A 20,565-nucleotide genomic window follows, 5' to 3' on the forward strand; every position below is an offset into this window, starting at 1 on the left:
CTGAGTAACTTAGGCTGCTTTAGGTTCCTTTTGTTAACTTTTAAGTGTCTTTCTTTTTAAGTTTCAAAACAGCTTATGCACTCTCTGATTGAAAAAAGCCATTTCAAGGTCTTGCATTTTGCATTTCAGAGTGAAACTAGATCTCTGTGAGGCTTGAGATTGATCCTAAATGCTGCTTTAAAATTTTTTAAGTGTCTTACAGTGGTATAAATGTGGTTTTGCTGTTCCCTAAGAAAGAATGTATTTTATATAGCCTTCAGTAATGGACTTTCAAAGTCAAAAGTAAACGTGCACAATGGACAAAGGAGTTAAAATGAAGAAATCAGAAAATGAAAATTGGAGTTTTTTGATGAAAATTTTAGAGCCCAAGCCCTGAAACCTGAACCTGGGGGTGGTGGACAGCTTGTATCAAGTGAAATAATTTTGGCAGTCAAGATTAGGAGCCTTATTGAATTACTGAAATTGCAGGTAATGCACGAACACAAACTCTGGGTAGCGTATCTGTTCCAAAGATTTGAGTGGAAAAATGTCTGATTTTGCACAAGGAAAACATCTGTTGATGTGTTTCCTCCAACAGGCACTTTATAGAGCTGCTGTATAGTTAAAGATGTTTCCCTTTCTCTTCATCAAAAGGAAACTTTTCCCAGTGGTGCTTCCCACCCCAGCCATTTTAGGAAGGCATATTATGATTCATATTTTAATTACTAAAGGCTCTGTTTCTAAAAGCACATGATCAACTATATATATATAAAAAATTTGATATTAACTTTGGGTTACTGCTTGCTTCTTACTCTCATTGTTGGGTGGGCAAACAAACTTTTGGTGACCAAAAGTTTTCTGGTTTGTGTTTTAACCTGCCTGTATTACGTGCAGGTACCTGTACTGAATTTCGTATGCAGCATCTTTGGTATTTTTAAAAGCATGTCTGCAAAGTAAAGAATGTATCTTAATCTAGCCTGTTCTCCTGTATGCTTGAAATTAGTCTGAAGTCTTCAGAGGTAGGTGGTTAAAGATTTTTATATTCATTATTTTCTTGTGCTCCTCTTTCAAACTTGATGTGGAACACCCCTGAAGAGTGTATGTGTATTTAAACTGATGAATGTACTTGAGCTAAGTTCTAACAGTTCTGCTGTTGTTGGAAGAAAAAGAGTTTGGCAGGAATTTGTTTTGCCTTTATCAGGAGACTTGGTGGGGCTGTGTGGGAAATGTAACCTGACTTGATACTGATGTGTGGGGATGGAAATATTCTCAATTTGCCTTCAGTTCTTTATCCCAGTGCTCAGTTAGAACCAGATTTGGTGTTAACATTCATGTGGCACTTCTCACCCTCCAGAGATTTCAATGCACTCTTTAAAAAATCCAAACCCAAATTACTGTACCTGCTCTATCTTACTGCTAGCAACTAATATTGTTTTACTCTGTTCTGCATTACTGGATTTCATAGAGTCATAGAACTGTCAGGGTTGGAATGGACCTCAAAGACCAACCAGTTCCAACCCCGCTGCCATGGGCAGGGACACTTCACACTAGACCAGGTTGCTCAGAGACACATCCAGCCTGGCCTTAAAAACCTCTAGGGATAGGGCTTCCACCACCTCCCTGGGCAACCTGTTCCAGTGTCTCACCACCCTCATGGTGAAGAACTTTTTCCTAACATCCAACGTGAAACTACCCACTTCTAGTTTTGCTCCAGTCCCCTTAGTCTTACCACTACCTGACACCCTAAAAAGTCCCTCACCAGCTTTCCTGTAGCCACCTTAAGATACTGTAAGGCCAAAACAAGGTCCCCTTGGAGCCTTCTCTTCTACAAACTGAACAACCACAGCTCTTTGTCTGTCTCCACAGGAGTGGTACTCCAGCCCTCTGTTTATCCTCATGACCCTTCTCTGCACATGCTCCAGCACGTCCACATCTTTTTGATAATAGTTTTTGTTGGTTTTGTTCTGTGATGTTTATTCTTGTAAAGCTGGCTAGGAGTCAGTTTGCCTAATTTTCCTGCCTGAAGCAGGATTGGAGGATGTTATCCACAATAAAATACTACATAATTTGTTTGAAGATGATTTTTTCCCCCCCCTCCCTTCCTTCTTTTCTCTTAATTTACAAATGAAACTTCTGTACAAGGCTAAGTTACAACAACCAGCTGAAGTAAAATCTCATTTGTATTGCATGCCTTCTTGAAATAAACAACATTGCATGGAAAAAAGAAGAGATAACTATGTGAGGGCTTTGTTCCCTTGAAACAAACCAACTATATATAATAGGAATTTAGATGAGAACTTTAATGTGTATTATTTATTTTGCAGTGCTAGAATGCTGCTTTTTTAACTTTAAAAAATGTCTTGCCTTGTTGTTTGTTGTTTTTTTTTTTAATGGTTTCACTTTGGCACTTTCTCCACTAATTATTTTAACCTTGTTATGTTATTTCAGAGAGATTTTTTTGGAGCATGTTTAAAGGGCAGCGTCTCTTTTATATTCATTTTTCGCAGTATAGTTCATTTGAACACCAAAGCAAGAAGAAATTCTTGTTCTGTCAAACACACAGAGAGGAGTACTCTGTCAGCAAAAGAAGAGTTTAATGAACTGTTGCACTTTTCTGTGATTTAAAAAAAAAATAATTAATGATTATTACAAAAATAAATGCTTGAACTTTATCTTCTGGTCCTTATGAGCCTTTTGTGTGACCGGGGAGAAGAAAAGAATATGACCTGGGTTAGTTACAAAACTCTGGGGGGGGGAAACTCCACAAAATATGTGTTTGGGTTCTGAATTTCAGCTCTTCTAATAGTAGAGTGAAGATTGCAGCTGTTACTGCTGTGCCTTGGTGGGAAGGCAAAGTTAATGTGCTTGGTAAAAAATGGGTGAGTGAACGAGCAGGTGGCTTCTGCTTCTCACAGGCCTTAAAAAATGGAATAGCAACATGACAGGGCCAGGATTTGTTCATCTTCATTTTCCACTTTTCACAAAAATGGCTCACATTAAAATTGATCACTGCTTGAATGCTCTCTTACCACTTGTATTTCTTGCTAAAAGCTGCTATAATTACCCTTTGTACAGTGAAGTGAGATGGAAGCAAAACAGTCAAGTTTGAGGAAAGACAGAAAAGCTAAAGGCAGCAAAGAGGGAGACAGAATGCTTGTTTCCTGCTGCTGAAATTCTTGCAAGAAATTACACTAGCAGAAAAGTCCCCTTAGTTTAAAAATACATGGTCTGTTTCACTTTTGCCAGCTGTACTTGCAAGCGAGCCAAAATGAAAGCACAGAGCTGGAGTACTAGCCAATTTAGGGTATTTTCCAAGCTAGTAGCCCTGTGTGTTTCAGGCCAGATAAAAGTCTGTGAAGAAGAACAGAAGCAGTTAAACTGCAGGCTAGTGAAAATCCTCTACTTGTCACAGAGAAGTGTCTGCCTGCTTCTGGCTAGGTTAGCTGGGACTCAGTTTTGCATTTGGCACTCATAGTTTGTACTGCTCAGATACAGCCAACACATCTGAGATTGGTAACTGTGAACTCTCTACGCTGCTGCTTAAACAAAGCTGTGCTCTTTTTAGTTTGTGAGAATCTATTCCCTGAGAGGTTGTAGGTGATGTTTTGTCACAGTAAGTATAAATGGAAATGTGTTTTATAATTGGCCAATGCCAAATTCAATCTTTAATTCTGATCATGAGGACCACTCATGACGAGCTGCTGATCATCCAGGTCCTATAAAATAGAAGAAAAAGAAAATCAGACTTGAACATTGCATTAAGTAATAAAAGTCATGTTTGGGCAAATTTGTCCATGCCATGCAGATGGCAAAGTTCTCACCTGATATTTTTGTACCAAACAAGACTTTTTACTGGATACAGAAAGGTTTGTTTTAATTTTTAGACAGAGTGTACATGAGGGTCTTGTTCAGTTAGACCACTGAAGCTATTCAGATACTCTGGCTTTCCTCAATATTTTTTTTCCCCCTCCTGATTCCCAGCCCCTTTTCTGTTATGTTTGTGATTCTTTGGAGTGCTAGCATAGTACTGGGCTGCTTTTGGAGCATGGAGGAGGCATGACAAAATTGGAAAGGTTTTAAGTTTGTATAGACACATCACTGGCATCTAGTAGTGTTTGAAGTCCAATTTAATTCCGCTCTCCTTTGAGTAAGGTAAACTTGAGATACAGCTGAGGACCACAGCCTCAATTTTGGTACAGGTAAGGCTGCCCGGTTTCTAGCAGTGAGGAGAGAGGAAAGCCAGGATGAGGAAAAACACCATTCCATTTCCACCCCCCATCCCAGTAAGATATTTTCCTTTTTATAAAGTCATCCCTTCTTACCATTATTTTAGCTGCATCTCAATCACAAATCAAAATGAACACTTACTGAGAAAAGATCGTAAGTAGGTTCTGGTGGAGTCAGTGCAGAAGAACTTTCATAGGAAGGGTTCGTGATATTTGAAGGCTGGGACTTGTCCAGTGGTGTTACATCAGTGTCATCTTTTGACTACACAAAATCACACAAACCTGCTTAAAATCCATCCTCCTCCTGCAGTGCATTAAGTGAGGTACTTAAGCTTCGCTACCAGTGTTGTGACTGAACAGTTCTTATGATCTAAATCAGTGTCTCTGGCCATGAACAGTGTTCTGGGTGGTTGTGTTATCTCAGGTCACATAAAACTGGTATCTAACTTTCCCTTTTTAACCCTCAGCAAAGATTAGGAGAGGAAGTGTTGCCCTGACATTATGCCTGGGGTAAAAGTTACCTAGCTGGTCCTGAGCATTCTCATAGCAGCTATATCAAAACACAAGTGCTTCCCCAGGGATGTGTTTCCTAGAAGATGATTCACATTGCATGCAGGGACAAGAATAGGAAGGGATTTCTAGTTACTTATAGGTAGAGTTTCTTTTGAATTGATTCTTGTGGAGTTTTTTAACTGTATTTTTTTTTGTCATCTCTTATCTGAGTAGCTTGGCTGCTGCTGGCTGGTTTTGCATCATGATCCCATGTGAGGCCAGCTAGTTAAGAAAAAGCAGGCATGAGAGTGCATCATTATAAAAGTTTGGATCTTTCAGTCCTGTAATAATTTCAACTTGCTTGCTTCTTGAATCTGGCCTTTTTCCTACCAAAAGGTTTAACCTCCAGAGCAACAAAATTGTTAGCAATGCTGTAGAGGAGGGAGAAGAGAACAGGTGCCCTTACAGTGGTTGTAATCACTTGCTTCCCTAACTAAGCTTTCTGGGGAAGTAAAGGCCTCTGCACTGGTCCTGTGTAGTTAAACAAACCTTTGCCCAGATCTTGGTGTTCAGTCTCTGAGAGCAAGGAGCCTGTTGGGCACCCTGGAAGGAGAGGTCTGGGGGAGTGGAAGGCAAATGTAGGGTCATGCCCAAGACAAGTGTGGGAACCTTCCCCACTTTATCTGCACCTGAGTCTGAACCCATGGGAAGCAATCGGGAATGTTTGTAAGCTTAACGAAATGCAAGGAGAAGCTGAAGGCTGTGAGTTTGAGAGGTGTGGTGGGTCTGGGGAAGTGCTGCCTCCTTTTCATGTTTGTTTGCCACCTACCTTGAAGTGCTGGAAGCCTGTGTTTCTCTTCCTGAACCTGAGGTAAGAATATCCAATCAATCCTACAATTCCTGTAACCAGGCAGATGCCAAAGAATATTCCTGTTCCAGTACTGGTGTGGAGAGGAACCTGGAAATGAGAGAGGATGAGTGAGCTACAGGTGGGCACTGGTCACCTTCCAGCATGTGAGAACACACCATAGTTTTCTGAGATATGTCTTGGACCTGAACTGCTTTTGTGCTCCAGTTTCCTGCTACATATTCTCTGGAGACAGTTAAATGTGGCCTTTTGCATGTAATTTTGGGGGTTCTGCACACTGCCTCTAGTATGGCTTCATCTTTGTGGTTTTGGAGTTACAGAGAATGCCTAAGTGACCTTTTCTGGTCAGGTTTTTCAAGGTAGAGAAGTTACAATGAGACTGAGGAGGAGAAATTGGTACCAAATTCCCTTAAACTGCTTCAGAAAAACCCTAGAGGGCTCTGTATGGGATCAAGCTTATTCCCCGCTGCTTTGTGAACTGGGGAGCAGTTGATTATTGCGAGCTGTTGGCAACTCTACTGTTCTCTCAGTCCTGTTTACCAGGGCTCCAACCACACTGCATCTGAGCTGAGGTCCATCTCATTGCTGGTGTGGGGGCCCATCAGATTGTGCACAGAGTGCACAGGGCTGGGTTCCACCAGTGGCCCAACACCTGCCTTTTGTAGGTCATTTTGCCTCAACATGTGTGATGCCTTTGACCTGAAATCATTCTTTGATCAAGCAGGTAAAGTGCCAATCCAAGTAACTGGTTATAAGTATTTCAATACGTAGGTGAAAAATTCATGCATGATCTGGCTTTAATCTGAAGGAGAGGAAAGCGACCAGTCTGACTTTGCTTTGCCTTCTACAGCTCTGTGGTCTGACAGGTTGAAGGTGACTGGCAGGTTGGGGTAATGCTAAATTTGAGAGATCCCAGGGCATGCAGCCACTCAGGTTGCTGTCTCCCCAAAGCACTGTGCCATTTGCTGACAATCCAGGAGGTGAGGAGGGGTCTGGAAATGGGCAGAAGGTTCATTTGCCGTTACTCTTGATTTCCCATGTGATGTTTCAGCTTTGTGGCCTCCTGCCTAGAAAACTTAATTATTAAACTTACTTTGGGAAAAATAATCACATTGCTGTCTTCATAGATATGCGCTCTTAATTTATTTGTAAGAAAACAATGCCAGTTACATGGTGCAGCTGGGCAGCTAAATATTAGAATACTTTCAGTTGCCGCTAGCATGTGAAATGCATTATAAAGATTGTGGTACCATGCTGCTGTAGACTGACAGAAAGGGAATCATTTTCAGGCAATAATTTATGCTTTTACCCAAGTGTGTCATTTCCTGCTTCTGAGGTTTGTAGGCTGCAAGAGAATTTTGTAGACTGATATTATGTAGGAATATTACTGAGCTTCCAGAAGCAAGAAAGATGGTTTGCAACTGAGAAAAGGTCATCCAGGACAAAACAAAGGTGAGAAATGAGATATCCCTAGGATTAATCTCATGGACCAAGGAGGCAGCCTGTTTTAGCCACTTCCAAAATCAGAGCTGGGGTGGATAGGTTGTAAACAAGAGTGGGCCCCCTCCAGCACAAAGAGAGAGAGAAGGATCAGGATGAGTCACCCCCATAGAAGGGAATTTCTTCAGATTACATAAATGGTAGGTCATCTTGCAAGGTCAGCTTGTGTCTCTGTTGGGCTGTCACAGAGTTCTCTGTGTGGAACAGAGCTGAAGAGTGCTAACACTGTGCATCTGAACATTTACTTTAAGGAAAATATTTTGTACTGGAAAAAATGGTGCTCGCTGTGCACCTTGCCCAGGGGCAGCAGGGATCACTTTTGTAAGACATCACTGTTGTACTGCAGGTGGACAAAATGTTTTTCCTTCCTTTTATAAAAAGCAGTAAACCTTGCTGGTGAAAAGCCAAAAAAGACAATATTCTTGCCTCCCTGCTGCTGGGCCATGTACCATTGTGATTCCAGCTTGAAGCAGGGCAGCTGCTAACTCTAGATCCCTCCTCAGAAAGACAGCACCCCTTTCTGAGCTGTGCTTTTCTGCCACGCACAGTTTGGTTTGGTCTTTCTAATGGGAGAGATCATTAGATAACTGGGACCATTGCTGGGATTCATACAGGGGAAAAAATAAATCTATTTTCAATATCTGTTGTTTTGGATGAGAATGAATGCAAAGCCAAGAGTAAAAGCATTTTCCTTAGATGCTTGGAAGATCTTTTTGGAAGAACTGAAATGGAGCCTCATAAAACCTCCATTACAAACATGAAAGCTCCATTTTAAAATGGAGCTTTTGTTTCATTTCTATAAAATAAATGTGGGAAGAACTTGTCCAGACAGAAACATTTCAAACAAGCTCCACTAGCACCTTGTTCTCAACTTTAAATTTTATTTCAAAGCAACCTTTTAAACCAAAGCTACATAAGCAGGAGAAGTATATGAATGTCAGCAATGGCTTTGGGATGGTATGAAGTCCCAGTTGCTTCCCACCACCCCTTACACAAAAACATCACTATGTACTTACAGGTGATGGAGGAGCCTTCAAAGGCTCTGAAATGATGTGGATTATCCCATTGGAAGCGACTATATCCCATTCAACAATAGCACTTCCGTCCACGTATCTGATCTCACTCTGCCGAGAGAAAGAGCAATGGGAGCTGAGCCTTGACCCCTCTCCCTTTGGGACTGAAGTAAACGTTGAGATTGTTTTCTCACATGAGGATTTAGACTGCTGCCTCCCTGGACATCAGCACCAAGCTTTCCCATGCATGAAGTAGCCATCATCATTACCTGTGTACTGCCTTCAGGAATTTCCTTCTCCAGTTTGGTGAGGGGGTTGTTTGCTTTTTTTTAAGTAAAGGGGTTTGTGACATTTATACAGTTGCCAAGCTTTGTGTAGTTGTGCTATTACTCCTTTGTGCCAGGCAGCCTGCCTCTGTTACAGCTGCTTGCTGTGCTGAGAGTGCCATTTGCACTGAATTTTGCTGGCTCAGGAGTGCTGTGTCAGCATTGATGGAGAGCTGCTGCCTGCAATTTATTTGGTGGTCTAGCATCTGTGATCTAGAAGGTGATCCTGTTTGGCAGCTGATCGGGAAGGGAGATGTTTGCAACACCAACACTTCTCTAAACCCTGCTCATAACAGGAGTCCTTGACTGCTCTGGGCTGCTCGAGTCTCTCTTGTCTGTTTTGAGAGGATGGGTTCATGAGCATCTGCACTATTGAAAACTTTTGCTTCTGGTTTCTCTTGCAAGGGAGGTGGGGAAAGGTGTGGGCTGAACCCCAACCACTGCAGGGCATAGCATAAGGGTGGGGGGATAAACACAATGATGGGAGATTTATTAAAAAGGTACCTGTTCTACAGTGGGGGCTTGATATTCCTGGTGCCTGTTGTTTGTAATGAGGAGGTTTTCCCCCAGACGTGTTAGGAGAGTGGTTCCGTTGGTTAAGTCCTCATAAAACATTACGCTGACGTTAGACAAATGATACTCAATGTCTCGCCCAGAAAGTGTCTGCAAGTGAGAGCAAGATACAAAGAATTTTAACTGATCTCATTAATAGTCTGGACTTACCAATAGGCTAAGTGCCTGTGACCTTTTCTCCTCTTTGCTGTTAATGCTGCAGGAAGTAAAATCTGCGGTAGAGGCTTTGGGAAATGTGGGTGTGAACAGTAGGATCTTCTGTCCCTGATGGCCTCTGATGGAGGAAGAATGTTACTCTTTCTTATGATAACCTGATGAGCTGTTCCAAACAGTCCGAAGATGCAAGCTAGGGCATAAACCCATGTGAATTGTTTGAGACAATGCAGGAAGGGAAGGAGGAAGGGATAAGCACAGTAATGAAGCTAGGAACACATACTCCTAATGTATTTGTGGGAAATAGCAAAGCTTTTCTCAAATAATTGTTCTTGATGTTAATAAGTCAGAAAAAAAATTCCATTTAGGCAAAATCCATTATAACTGGGTAACTAAAAGCCCTAATGGAAAATTTTGTGTAGTGACTTGAACACTCAGTAAACTTATACTGTGAAAACCTCTTTTAGATGCACAGTTTGAACTGTGTAGGATTACATAGAAGTTCTCTCATACTAAGATATTTTTTTAAAACTTCAATTTCACCAGGATACAGGAACCCATAATGGCTGTTTAAAAAGTGCTACTGAAAGAAGAAAGCAAAAATAAAAAGAACCCCTGACCTCATTTTCCCTTAATCCACTATCATTTGGAGCAAAGAGAGTGGCATGCACTGACAAGTCCATGAGGTACTGCAGGAACTCTCTCCCCTTCCTGGAGCTGTTGGAGTAAGCCATGATGTCCTAGACAAAAACAAAATCATGCTTTACTAAAGAGCACTTGTGTGCTCCTGTGTAGGGAGCTGAAGAGATGAGATCATATAAATAGTGACAAAGAGACTCTCAGAACCATGTAGCAGCTCTGGAGTGACATTACAGAAGAAGTTTGTATTTAAACACTGGTTTTAGCTGCTGAGTTGGTGAGCACATCTTAAACTGACTTGTTAGGAGTTGGGTCCTCTTTGGCTGTAAGGCTAGTGACTATTGGCAAATAAATGACCCTTTAAATGTTTTGCCTTTCCACAGCAGTAATTCAATAAAGTTACAAAGCATTGACCTCCTTGTGATGCTTAATAAGCCAGAAGCATTTGTGCACAGAATCTCCTTTAAGCTAAAGCTGCTGCAGCATTTTAATTCCGAATGAGTTTTAAGGCCCTGAAACTTCTTTGGAGCAGCTAATGAAAAAAATAGTAACTAGGTTTGGTTTTGGCCATGAAGATTTAGACCACTCCAGCTTGCTTCACTGGCATGTTAGTGTTGGCTGTACTTGCCATGCTAGTAAAGCAAACACTCAGCTAGAACCTGGTGGCAGAACCCACTTGGCTGTGCTCTCCCAACCACACAGCACACCAGCACTGGGCCCTACCGACAAGAAATTTGTCAGTGTTGGGGAGGACATCAGCACTTGCAGCAAGTTCCCACTGCAGGAGAAGCCGTCTCCCACGTAGCCTGGCTTGCAGGTGCAGTTCACATCTGGAAGTCACAAACACAAATAGCTGCATGGGTAAATGCCCTTTGCCAGAAGGCTTTAGGCTTCTCCTGTGTCTGGAAAATAACTTGCCAGCAGGAGATTTACTTTTTTTTAAGTTAATGTTCAAAAGAGGCAGAGTCTCTTACACTGTTATCTAGCAGCCTATGCCAACCAAAGGAAAGAAAACCAGGCCTGCTGCTTCCCCTTTTGCAGAGGGATGCAGCAAAGAACCTTCTTACCTTTCTCCCTGTAGCAGAAGACATCCCAGGTTTCATTCAGGTTGACTCTTCTTCCATAGTCCACAATGCCTACGTACCCAGAGCCACAGTTTGGGGAGGAGAAGGCAGTTGGGTAGCCTACTCTTTCACCGTCTAGCCAGCCAGCAGCACACATGTGGTACTTTGCCTGCAGCCAGCACAGCCGTAGGGAAAAACACAGAGGAAAGAGCTGGGTGCTGCGATGCTGCAGATAAACAATCTTCCCAGGGTCCTCAGGCAGCACCCAAGCTGCCAACATTATTTCTGAGGGAGCTCTGTCCTGCAGACTGCCCTGTGCTGAGCCATGTGCCAAAGGGCTGCAGAGATAGGGGCTCCTCTGAAAGTCAGTGGCTCTCCATATGGACCAAAGGAGCCTCTCCTGAGGAAAAGCTCCCCCAAGCTTGAAGCTGAGCAGGATCAGAGGTGGGTTTGAAGGACGAAAGGGAATATGCAATCTTACTGTGTGCCAGCCCACCTTTTGTCAGTGCAGGAACCCTGACAAACAAGCTTTATGTGGAAAATATGTTTCCAGGAGCACTGTAGCCAGCTCTGCCGCTTCTTTGAGGTCAGTATCTAAGCTACAAGTCTTAAGGGATACAGCTCTGGCTACAGTCTGAATCTTCTCAAGCAACAGAAGGAGTTCTATGTGCTGGCTGTGGTTCAGGCTCAAATTTTGATAGAAGTGTCCCTAAATAATGTCTTTCTTCCTTCCACAGATAGCAAAGAACCAGAAAGGCATAGTCTGACCTACAGCCCTAAACCAAGTTTTTGCAAGCCCTAGGTATGATGCTTATCCTACTGATGTCAGCCATGTATTGTCTATGACATACTGAGGGGAAAACATTCTGGAAATCAGTCTGCTAATTCAACAGCATTTCAGGAAAAGGTTCCTGCTGTTTGTAAAAAATGATAAATTATTCTAAGCATAATTCTGGAGGGAACTTTTCTTTAAGAAGTGCTGTTGGATGATAGGTTGGACTCAATGATCTCAAAGGTCTTTCCCAGCCTGGTTAATTCTATTCTATTCTATTCTGTTCTAAAACCACCATGAAAACACTTTGTAAGCATGCTTCTACCACTTTATCCCAGTATGACTGGGAAAAAGAACTTGGCAAATGGGTTTGGTGCTGTATGAGCAGGTATGAAACATATAAACGGTCTGAAAGCTGCTTCCAGCTAAGCATACCCTGGGACATGGGGAAATAAAGCAAGGGAGTATGAAACTTGTTAGCACAGAACAGTCTCCTTTCTCTTTCCTCCTTGTTTATACTGCTGCTAGGTCTAGGGGCCTCCTCTACTAGTAAGGATGCCTCACCTTTTGTGCATACAGCAGCTGGTTATATGTAGCAAGGGTGGCTGACTCATTGGCACAGGCTTCCTTTGCCTTTTCATAAGTCATCTTGTACTGCCCTTGTGGGGACCGTAAGTGGAACACTCCAACTGTGGCATCTGCAAAGAAGAAGAAGAACCAGCTCTTCTTGAAAGGGTTTCCACTTCTGGATGCAGTGTCAGCTATGCCATACAAATATCTGTGATGTTGTGAAATGTAGTTTGGACAGAGTGATTCCTTAGAGGTATCCTGTAATTCCTACCTGGAACGTCCTCATCTGTTTTATAGATGTGGTATTGTAAACTATGCAAGCATGTGTTCTAACTTTAATCTTCTCATTGTTTCAAGGGTACATAGGTAGAGGACTGAGTGAGCTGACAGACACAAGGATTGTGGCCACTGGCTGCAGTGCAGTGGCACATGGATGAAGATGTTGTGTGTGACATCCTCACCTTGGAAGTGAAGATCAGCACAGTCAGCGTCAGCGTGACACTGCCCGTTGTCTTGCAAGCAGCGGTCGAGAGGAAGCTGCATCACAGAGCAGTTCAGCCCATCACCAATGTAGTTATTTTTACATTCACATTTGCGTTTGTCCTAGTCAGAGAGAGAATTAAAAAGGCCTGGCTAAGTACTTAGCTGACACAAAAGTGGTATTCCAAGCAACGTTCTTAAATGTTGAAAATAAATTCCCTTGCTGTAGCCAGGAATGGACAAACAGGAAAGCTGTTACTAACAAACTCTGACACTGCCATTTATTCTTCTAAGCAAAACATTTACACATGCACTTGGATACTTTGTTAAATTAATACCAAAGCATAATTCCATCCACAAAACTAATAACATGCATTGAAGATTTATGGGGCAAACAGTTAACAAAAATGGATGTCAAAATGATATTTTAAATGACTGGGTGTGGGAACATCAAAGGAATATAGTAAGCCACTGGTAGTAATAAACAGCAGTGTAAACCAAACAGGAATTGGTGACATCCAGGGATGGTTGGCAGATTGGAACAGACTAGTGGGAAGGCTTTCTTAGATAGCACCTGGAAGACACATTAGGTAAGCCATCAACATAGAATGGACAGGTGATCACAAAAGCACCAGGGTATATGTATGCTGGATCAAGTCACTGTCACAAATTTGACTCAAAACATGGACCATGAAGGCCAAGGGACTTGTGTCATGTGGCTGCAGAGCTTTTTAAGCTGTCTGGCCAATCAACACATGACACTAGGCACACAGATGACCTTAGGTTTAGCTACCAAAGTATCCAGCAAACTCCTATTTCAAATAGGGACATCTGATTAGGGAGAGCTAAGAAGAGGACAGAAAAAAATATGCATGCAAAATACCTTATCTGCTGTAGCAGTTCTTTCCCTAGAGCAAAGATGTCAAAGTGTTTGTCACCCTTCAGCTAAAAGAATACCAAATTAATGTGGAAAGTAGGCTGGAGCTATGTAAAGGCTGTTTTGGAAAACAGGGATTTTAAGAGGTGTGGAGTGTGATCCAGCCAGAGAAAAGACTTCTGCTGGCACCAGGAGGAAATGTATCAGTCTTCCTTGCTGGAGAATGAAGTCATTCAACTTACAGGTCCTATGACAATGCAAATGGCATGCTCATGACAGCCTCCATTGAACCCATCAGCACAAGGATTTATTGGAAGGCATGTAAAGCCATCTCCTTTGTATCCTTTCTGGCAGCTACAGAAGACTTTCACCTCCAGCTGGGTGCATTCAGCCGCCTTGTGGCATCCACCATTGTTTTGTTTGCAAAGGTCTGCAGCTGCACAGGGGAAAAGAAAAGAGGTGAGTAGTCTGCTTTTACAGCGGATGTTCTTCACAAGGACAAACCACTTTCAGATTTTAAAGACATGTTAACAATACCTCAATGCTTCTCTGAGGCAAAAAAAACCTGTTTGACTTTGCCGAAGTTGTGTGAGGACTATCTTGCAGGGCTCTGAAGCCCTTGTCATGATATCCTCAAGTTAAGAGACAAGGCTCCACTCCCCCAGAGATTCTGCTCCACCTTTTGTCAGCCCAAGAGAGCAGCTCTTTTGAGGGATTCTGCTCTAGCCAGGGTGATTTTAGAGGATGTGAGACACCTGGCTTACAAAGAATGACTGTTTCTGCAGTGGTGTTGCTGGGGAGCTGCCTTGCCTGAGGTGAAGAAAACCCTGTAAGTAAAACACCGCTGTCTCCAAAACCTGATTGACGCTCACTTCCTTCTCATGCTCCTGCTTTGGTAAACATCTGTGTCTACCCTAAATTTGTTCTGCTTGCTGTATTGTGGAAGTTTTTCAGGTTTGCTAGCCAATGTTTCATACTGGATGGTAAATGTGTGAGAGAATGCAACCTTCTTTCTTGTGGTAGGCTGTGCTGAGAGGAAGCTCACCTGTGCATGTGATTCCATCCCCATTGTAAAATGGCTTGCACTGACATGTGTTGTTCTCCGTGCAAACAGCATTGGTGGAGCAGCTTGGGGAACACACTGGCTGCAGGGCTGTGGGGAAGGAAGAGCTGAGATGAAGATGCTGTTTATCTTGCAGTGCCCCCCCTGCCCCTCTTTTTTTTTTTTTTTTTTTTTGTAAGAAAGACAAGCCCTCATGCCATTCTTCCTAACTGGGAAATCTGTAAGAATGATTTAACTGTTAGCTCTGCAGTGATACCTTCCCTCATGTTGCCCAGAACCCCTCCACAGGGGTTACTTACATTCCCATTTCACAAAGGAGGAGACAGGAAGGTGATAAGGACATGTTCAGAGACCAGAGCAAAGTCCCTTAGCCTCCAGTGAGGGCTTCTGCTGTTATTAACCCTTTCTCTCTTTCCTCTACACAAAACCTCTGTTGAATTGTAAGTGCTAGCAACCCATGGTTCCACGTGACAGAGCCTGGTGAGAAGAGGCAGAGACCTAGCTTGGTTTCACACAGCCGTCCTGTCCATCCTGTTTCACAGAAACACCGTCCTGTTCCTGAATATCCTTCATCACACTGCCCAGTGGACTTGCATTCACAGGCTGCAAAAGAAATGCAGAGGGATCTCTTACAGAGCTGCCTTTGGGAAAGGGGAAAACATTTCCCTAGAGAAACACCCCCTAGACTGTCAGTTTAGATGAAGTATTTAGTAATTATTTAGATAAATGTAACCTCATGGTTTTTCACCATGAGGCCAGTCAAGCAGTGGGCCAGACTGTGCAGACTGGCTGGGCACTTTCCATCTTTGGAAATCTGCTGGTCCTGACAGAATAGACACTGAACAACTTGGTTTGAGCTCAGAGCTAACCCTGCTTTGAGTAGGGGATTGGTCTGGAGACCTCCTGAGGTCTCTTCCAGCCCAAATTCTCCTCTGATCCTATGATTTTATAACTGGCATTGATTCAGTGTGCCTCCAAAAGTGAGTATTGAGCTGCATTGTTGTAAAGTAGCAAACTTCGTCAAGAACAGTGGCAGATACGCATATTCTTGAGCATTGATATCCAAGCCTAGTGTCTTGCCTCCACCTCAGGATATCTATTTTATAAACTCCATTATATATGCATTGTGAACACTCCAAATGCATATGGTCGGAATGGAAGGGTTAATGTTGCAGCTTCCCATATGAAGGCTTTGTGTTGGGAAAACATTTGAGTTTAAAGGGCAATATTGATTCTGGTTCTAGGCAGTTTACATTTAAAACAACAGCAAAATGGATTGTGTGAGCAGTTTATTGGCTACTGTCCCTCTTCACAAACTGCCTTCATCTCAGTGCCCTTTTTCTTCTCTTCCACAAAAGCAGTGCATGACCTTGGTGTCTTGCAATCCTTGAGGAACCACATTGCTAAAATGCTGTCTTGCCCTTTATGGGGATGGGGGAAGAAGGCTGTACTGTAGTTGAAAAACCTTATTGGGAGAGGCCCTGTCGGCATTCCCTGTTTCTTATCTACCATATAAGAATAGGAGAAGCCTTGCAGAGAAAGCTAAGTAAGCCTCTGTTTCACCCTCCCCGCCTTCCTTTTCCTCCCTTCTGAGATCTTGCGGCATCCCTCTGCATGGGGCAGCCTGGTGAAAATGTTGGTGTTAAAAGGGGGAAGTGTTTCTTGGTTTAGTTAACCCATCTGTGACAAAATAATTTGGGTGTGTTATGGGTAACAGTATGGAAAGGAAACTTGAACATACGCCTGCAGCTGGAGCCGTATCTGCCTGGCATGCAGAGCTCACAGGACGTGCCGTTGAAGCCGCTGTCGCAGTGGCACTCTCCTGTCCCAGTGTACCCCTCATTGCACGAGCCGTGGTTATTGCATGGGGTCTCTGGGCCCCCTGGGCAAGCTGAAAGGTTTAGAGAAATCATGTTTTAGTTGTTGAGCTTAAGTGTGCATTTGTTGTTTTCACTATTTGATATTAATTGTTCTGTGAAAAGCCTTGAGTAGGGGAACACCCGTGAACGCACCTCTGCTGGGGCCTATAAGAACAGCTGTGCCAGCAGTGACTGAGAGGCTTATGCTTCAAAGTCTGTGATGTGCTTTCTTGTCAGAAGTTGTTGACTCTTCTAGCCCTGGGTGTGGGTGCTTTCTCACTCAGACCCATCAATGAGTGGAACTGCCCAGCCCCTGCCCAGCCTCGTTTGTGCCTGTGTGTTGCTGGGGTAAGCCTAAGGGCAGATCAAGCTGGGCTGGCCAGAAGTGATTGGGATCCTCGTGTGTCTTTTTGTGAAATCTGGACAGCGTGAGCCATGTCCCTGGACCTGTCTGGCAGCAGAGATTCTAACACGTAACCTGACCCTACACGTGCTTGTGAGAGCCTCAGTGCTGTTCCCCTGTGAAGCTGGTAAGAGAAGAGGCACAGAGTTTGCTAACAGCTAGAGATAAAACTTCTCAAACATTATCATACCTGGTCAAAGCTACAATTTCTGAGCTTACACCAGGGCTGTGTGTGCTCACAGGTGGTTGAGGAATTGTACACTGTCTGTGCTGTACTCTGATATCACTCTTATGAGCCTTATGTCTGCTCTTTTATTGAAAGGGCTTTCAGCTGGTGACTACTGAGACTTGCTTAATTTCTTTACAGCAGAGCAGTCTGTACTCTCTGTAGCATTTACTTAGTTTGCCACTAGCATGGAGTTTTCAGCTTTGCTGTAAACATGAAAAAGATTATCTGGAGTGGAAAAGCAACAATACTTCCTGTTTACATCAACTCTCACAACAGAGTTGCTCTGTCTTGTGAATGGTCTTTCCTCATGTGCCCTATCACCCTGCTGGGTGCAACCCTTCTATGCTTGGGGAGCCTGTTGGCAAGTGGTGGGGAGGGGGCTCCTACCTTGGCAGTCTGGCCCGAAGTAGCCCTTGCAGCACTTGGCTGTGTGGATGACCATGGAACAGTTCCTGCGGCAGCCATTCCTCTGCAGCCCGTAGGACTCATAGGTACACAAGTCAATCCCTTCCTGGGCATTGCATGTGCCAACATAAGCAGGGGGAGAGAAAAACACAGGAAGATGAGTGCTGTGTGGCAGTTTGGGTTTTTTTTTATCTTTAAATCATGATTTCTGACACATGCTGAATCAAAATATGTGTGAAGAGGGCAGGTGTGAGGTCCTCACCTCTCCAATTCCCAACTTTCCAAGCACCATTAATGACCAGAGAGGGGCTGCTCTGAAGTCAACTGAAGCACGTTAGAGTGGGTACTTCATGAGACCAGTAAGTGTCCCTCACCACTGATGCCTGGATGTTTGCTCAGGAGCACCTTTGTCCTGGAGGCTTTCTGGCATCCCTTAACGGTGTGCTTTCATTGCTGAGGGTTCTTTTTTAACTTTTTTTCCAAGCAACTTATTCTAATTTGCTTATGTGGAGTAGAGAGAAGAGCAGGTTAGACTGCTTAAACGCAAGATTTCGATGTATTACCTTTGGTTTTGTCCCCGGAGGACATTTAAAATTACGGAAACAGCTAGCACAATGCCCCTGTTGTACAAAATGGAACAGAAAAAAGTCAAATTAAAATAATGGCAACAAAAGGCTCTTAGAAATGGGCAAAACCTCTGTTTTATGAGAGCAGCAAATACGAGTGGAGGAAAGCGTAGGCTTGAAATGTAAGAGCCCTGAAGAAAGAAAAGAGAATGACAGCAAAATACTTGCATTAACTTAATGCCCTTTAATATACCAAATTAGTTTTGATACTGAAATATAAGTTCTGAGAGAGGAAAGTTTGCTCTGGATTTAAATGAGATGGTGGCTATCCTTCAGATCTTGATATGGGCTGCATCAAATCTGGATGTGTAATTTGGAGTAGAGGTAAAGGGTTACTTCTTGGGAAGCACTGCCCAGATCTGAGGAAATAGCACCTATTCTATTTAACAAAATCAGGAAACAAAAGGTAACTTGAGCAGATGGGACAGTTGTGTTTACAACTGAAATAAAATCCCAGTAACGTTTTCAAAGACTGACCACATGGCTTTTTTTTTTTCTTTCTTTTTCCACTTTTTTTTTTCACTTTGAGGTAATTTTAAAAACACATTTTAATTAATTGGGAGAAAATTTGGTCTTGAAGCCATTTTAAAATGGGTATCAAAGACACCCTGTTTGTGTGACACATTGAGAAAACTTCCTCCACACTAACACTGCCTGTTCAGGTGTGCTAAAGGATACTACCATAAAGACAAGAAATGTGGGAGACTGAGAGCCTGATTACAGTCCAGACATCTCTCCACCTTGTGTCCTTAATGCCCTGTGCAGTGGAGGCAGCAGTGCTGTTCCTGTATAATTGGGATCTTCATAGATGAAGTCTCTATGACCGGATTCATAGTGCAAATATATATTAACTTCAGAGCATCTTGGGAAAATCCATCTGTGCTCATACTCATACTGACATTTGTAAAGCACTGTTCTGGTCTGAGCAAAATTGCTGAAAACAGGTTAGGGCTTGATAAACTGCTCTAAACCGGTCTGGTTTTGCCCCTGGAGGAACAAAACATGAGTTCCTTAGTGTGGAGTGCAGGATTTCCTTTGTGCATCTTTCAAGTGTTGTGCTACCCTTCTTAACCTCAGCTCTATACAGTCTGGCAGATGAAACCAGCCTGAAATAGTGACACTCAATCTCAGTAGTGCCAAATCTGCTGCAAGGGTTGCCCTGGTCTCTGAGGACAGAGAGGGTTGCCCTGTGTCTCTGCCATAGCAGGGGACCCAAAAATGGGACTGACCATGAAGTCCATGGTGAAGAAGCTGTCACAGCGTCCCCCGAGGCTGGGGTCTGTCAGCAGGCAGTCGATGCCGTAGGCGATGCCCCCATCAAACTCCAGCTGCCGTTGCACTACCTTACACTGTCTGTCATTCAGGAAAAGCGTGCCCTGTGAGATGGGATGGAGAGAGGGAGAGGTGTGTGACGCATGAGTCAGTATTCCTTGGGGCTGGAGTGAATCCCTGCATGGGTGTTAGAGAGAATTCTCGCCTCAAAAAAAATCTGAGGACCTCTCCTCCTACAGCTGAAAGCTGTAACATCACAGATGGGCATATCTTATTTTTCTTTCCTGAAGGTGACAGAGTATGGCAACTTGATGTCCACAAGTTTAACTTACACAGGGTTAGGCTTAGACATATTTTCAGAAGCAGATGCTTGGCAGGGATTATGTGGGTAGGATCCTGTACATTCTCAAAGAAAAAGTGTGCCATTGTTCTGGCTTAGCAGGCTATGCACACACCTGCAATTTTAGCTTGTAAATACTTACAAACTAGAGTTTACATGCAGATGGGGCTTCTGCCAAAGCTAGAGTCATCTTACTAGTTTTCTATTGTGTGTTCCATTGTAAGAGAAGTTAAAATGTGCTGGTTCTTCAGTTTTGAGGTAACTGAGAGCTGTTTGGAGAAATAGCATTTTACAAAAGAGAAAATGACAACTCCAAAGAGTCTTACAAAGCATCTGCCTGGTTTTGCATTTGTTGCATGGATTTACAAAACCATTTGAGTTTTGATGCTGACTGGGGCATATACCCAGCACAGTGGGGTCTGCATGAACAGGTGCTTTTTCAGGGGCAAGGAGAGAGTAGACACTTACAATCTCCTTGTTATCTCCACAGCTAACAGTGAGATTGGAGCCTTGCAGGGTTTTCAGTGAGGTGGAGCTTGGTAGCTGGTAGGCCAATACCTGGGGAAGAAAGAGGGGATATGCATGTGTCTGGGCTTGCATGTCTTGGCCTTCACAATGGTCCTATAATGGAAAGACTTACTGCAGCATCACGGACAATGTGGAATTTGAGGTACTGCACCAGTTTGTCAGTGTTGGACTTCTTGAAGAGGAAATCAATCTGCTCCTGTGGCAGCCCACGGACAGCTGTGTCTGTGGGCCAGAAGAGCGTGACGGGTTTGTGAATAGGATCGTTGATCAGCCCAAGCAGGTTGTTTTTCTGCAACATACCAAAATTT

The 20,565-nt window shown here is 43.3% G+C and overlaps 1 protein-coding gene across 1 annotated transcript in view; it reads right to left on the minus strand.

Moving 5' to 3' along the window:
* Positions 1-3,326: 3,326 nt before the first annotated feature.
* Positions 3,327-20,565, minus strand: part of STAB2 (stabilin 2) — a 75,588-nt gene continuing 58,349 nt past the window's right edge. The window contains exons 51-69 of the mRNA XM_054167733.1: positions 20,370-20,546; positions 20,198-20,287; positions 19,347-19,493; positions 18,055-18,111; positions 17,474-17,597; positions 16,337-16,486; positions 15,094-15,198; positions 14,578-14,685; positions 13,775-13,968; positions 12,637-12,778; positions 12,170-12,303; positions 10,837-11,002; positions 10,493-10,599; positions 9,751-9,870; positions 8,909-9,067; positions 8,082-8,189; positions 5,527-5,655; positions 4,348-4,467; positions 3,327-3,695 (exon numbers count right to left, since the gene is read on the minus strand). Coding sequence (XP_054023708.1) covers positions 3,645-3,695; positions 4,348-4,467; positions 5,527-5,655; positions 8,082-8,189; positions 8,909-9,067; positions 9,751-9,870; positions 10,493-10,599; positions 10,837-11,002; positions 12,170-12,303; positions 12,637-12,778; positions 13,775-13,968; positions 14,578-14,685; positions 15,094-15,198; positions 16,337-16,486; positions 17,474-17,597; positions 18,055-18,111; positions 19,347-19,493; positions 20,198-20,287; positions 20,370-20,546 — 2,388 coding nt within the window. The 3' untranslated portion in view covers positions 3,327-3,644. The remainder of the gene's footprint in view (positions 3,696-4,347; positions 4,468-5,526; positions 5,656-8,081; positions 8,190-8,908; positions 9,068-9,750; positions 9,871-10,492; positions 10,600-10,836; positions 11,003-12,169; positions 12,304-12,636; positions 12,779-13,774; positions 13,969-14,577; positions 14,686-15,093; positions 15,199-16,336; positions 16,487-17,473; positions 17,598-18,054; positions 18,112-19,346; positions 19,494-20,197; positions 20,288-20,369; positions 20,547-20,565) is intronic.

The sequence above is a fragment of the Dryobates pubescens genome, chromosome 15 (assembly GCF_014839835.1).
Source record: "Dryobates pubescens isolate bDryPub1 chromosome 15, bDryPub1.pri, whole genome shotgun sequence".
Classification (NCBI taxonomy): Eukaryota; Metazoa; Chordata; class Aves; order Piciformes; family Picidae; genus Dryobates; species Dryobates pubescens.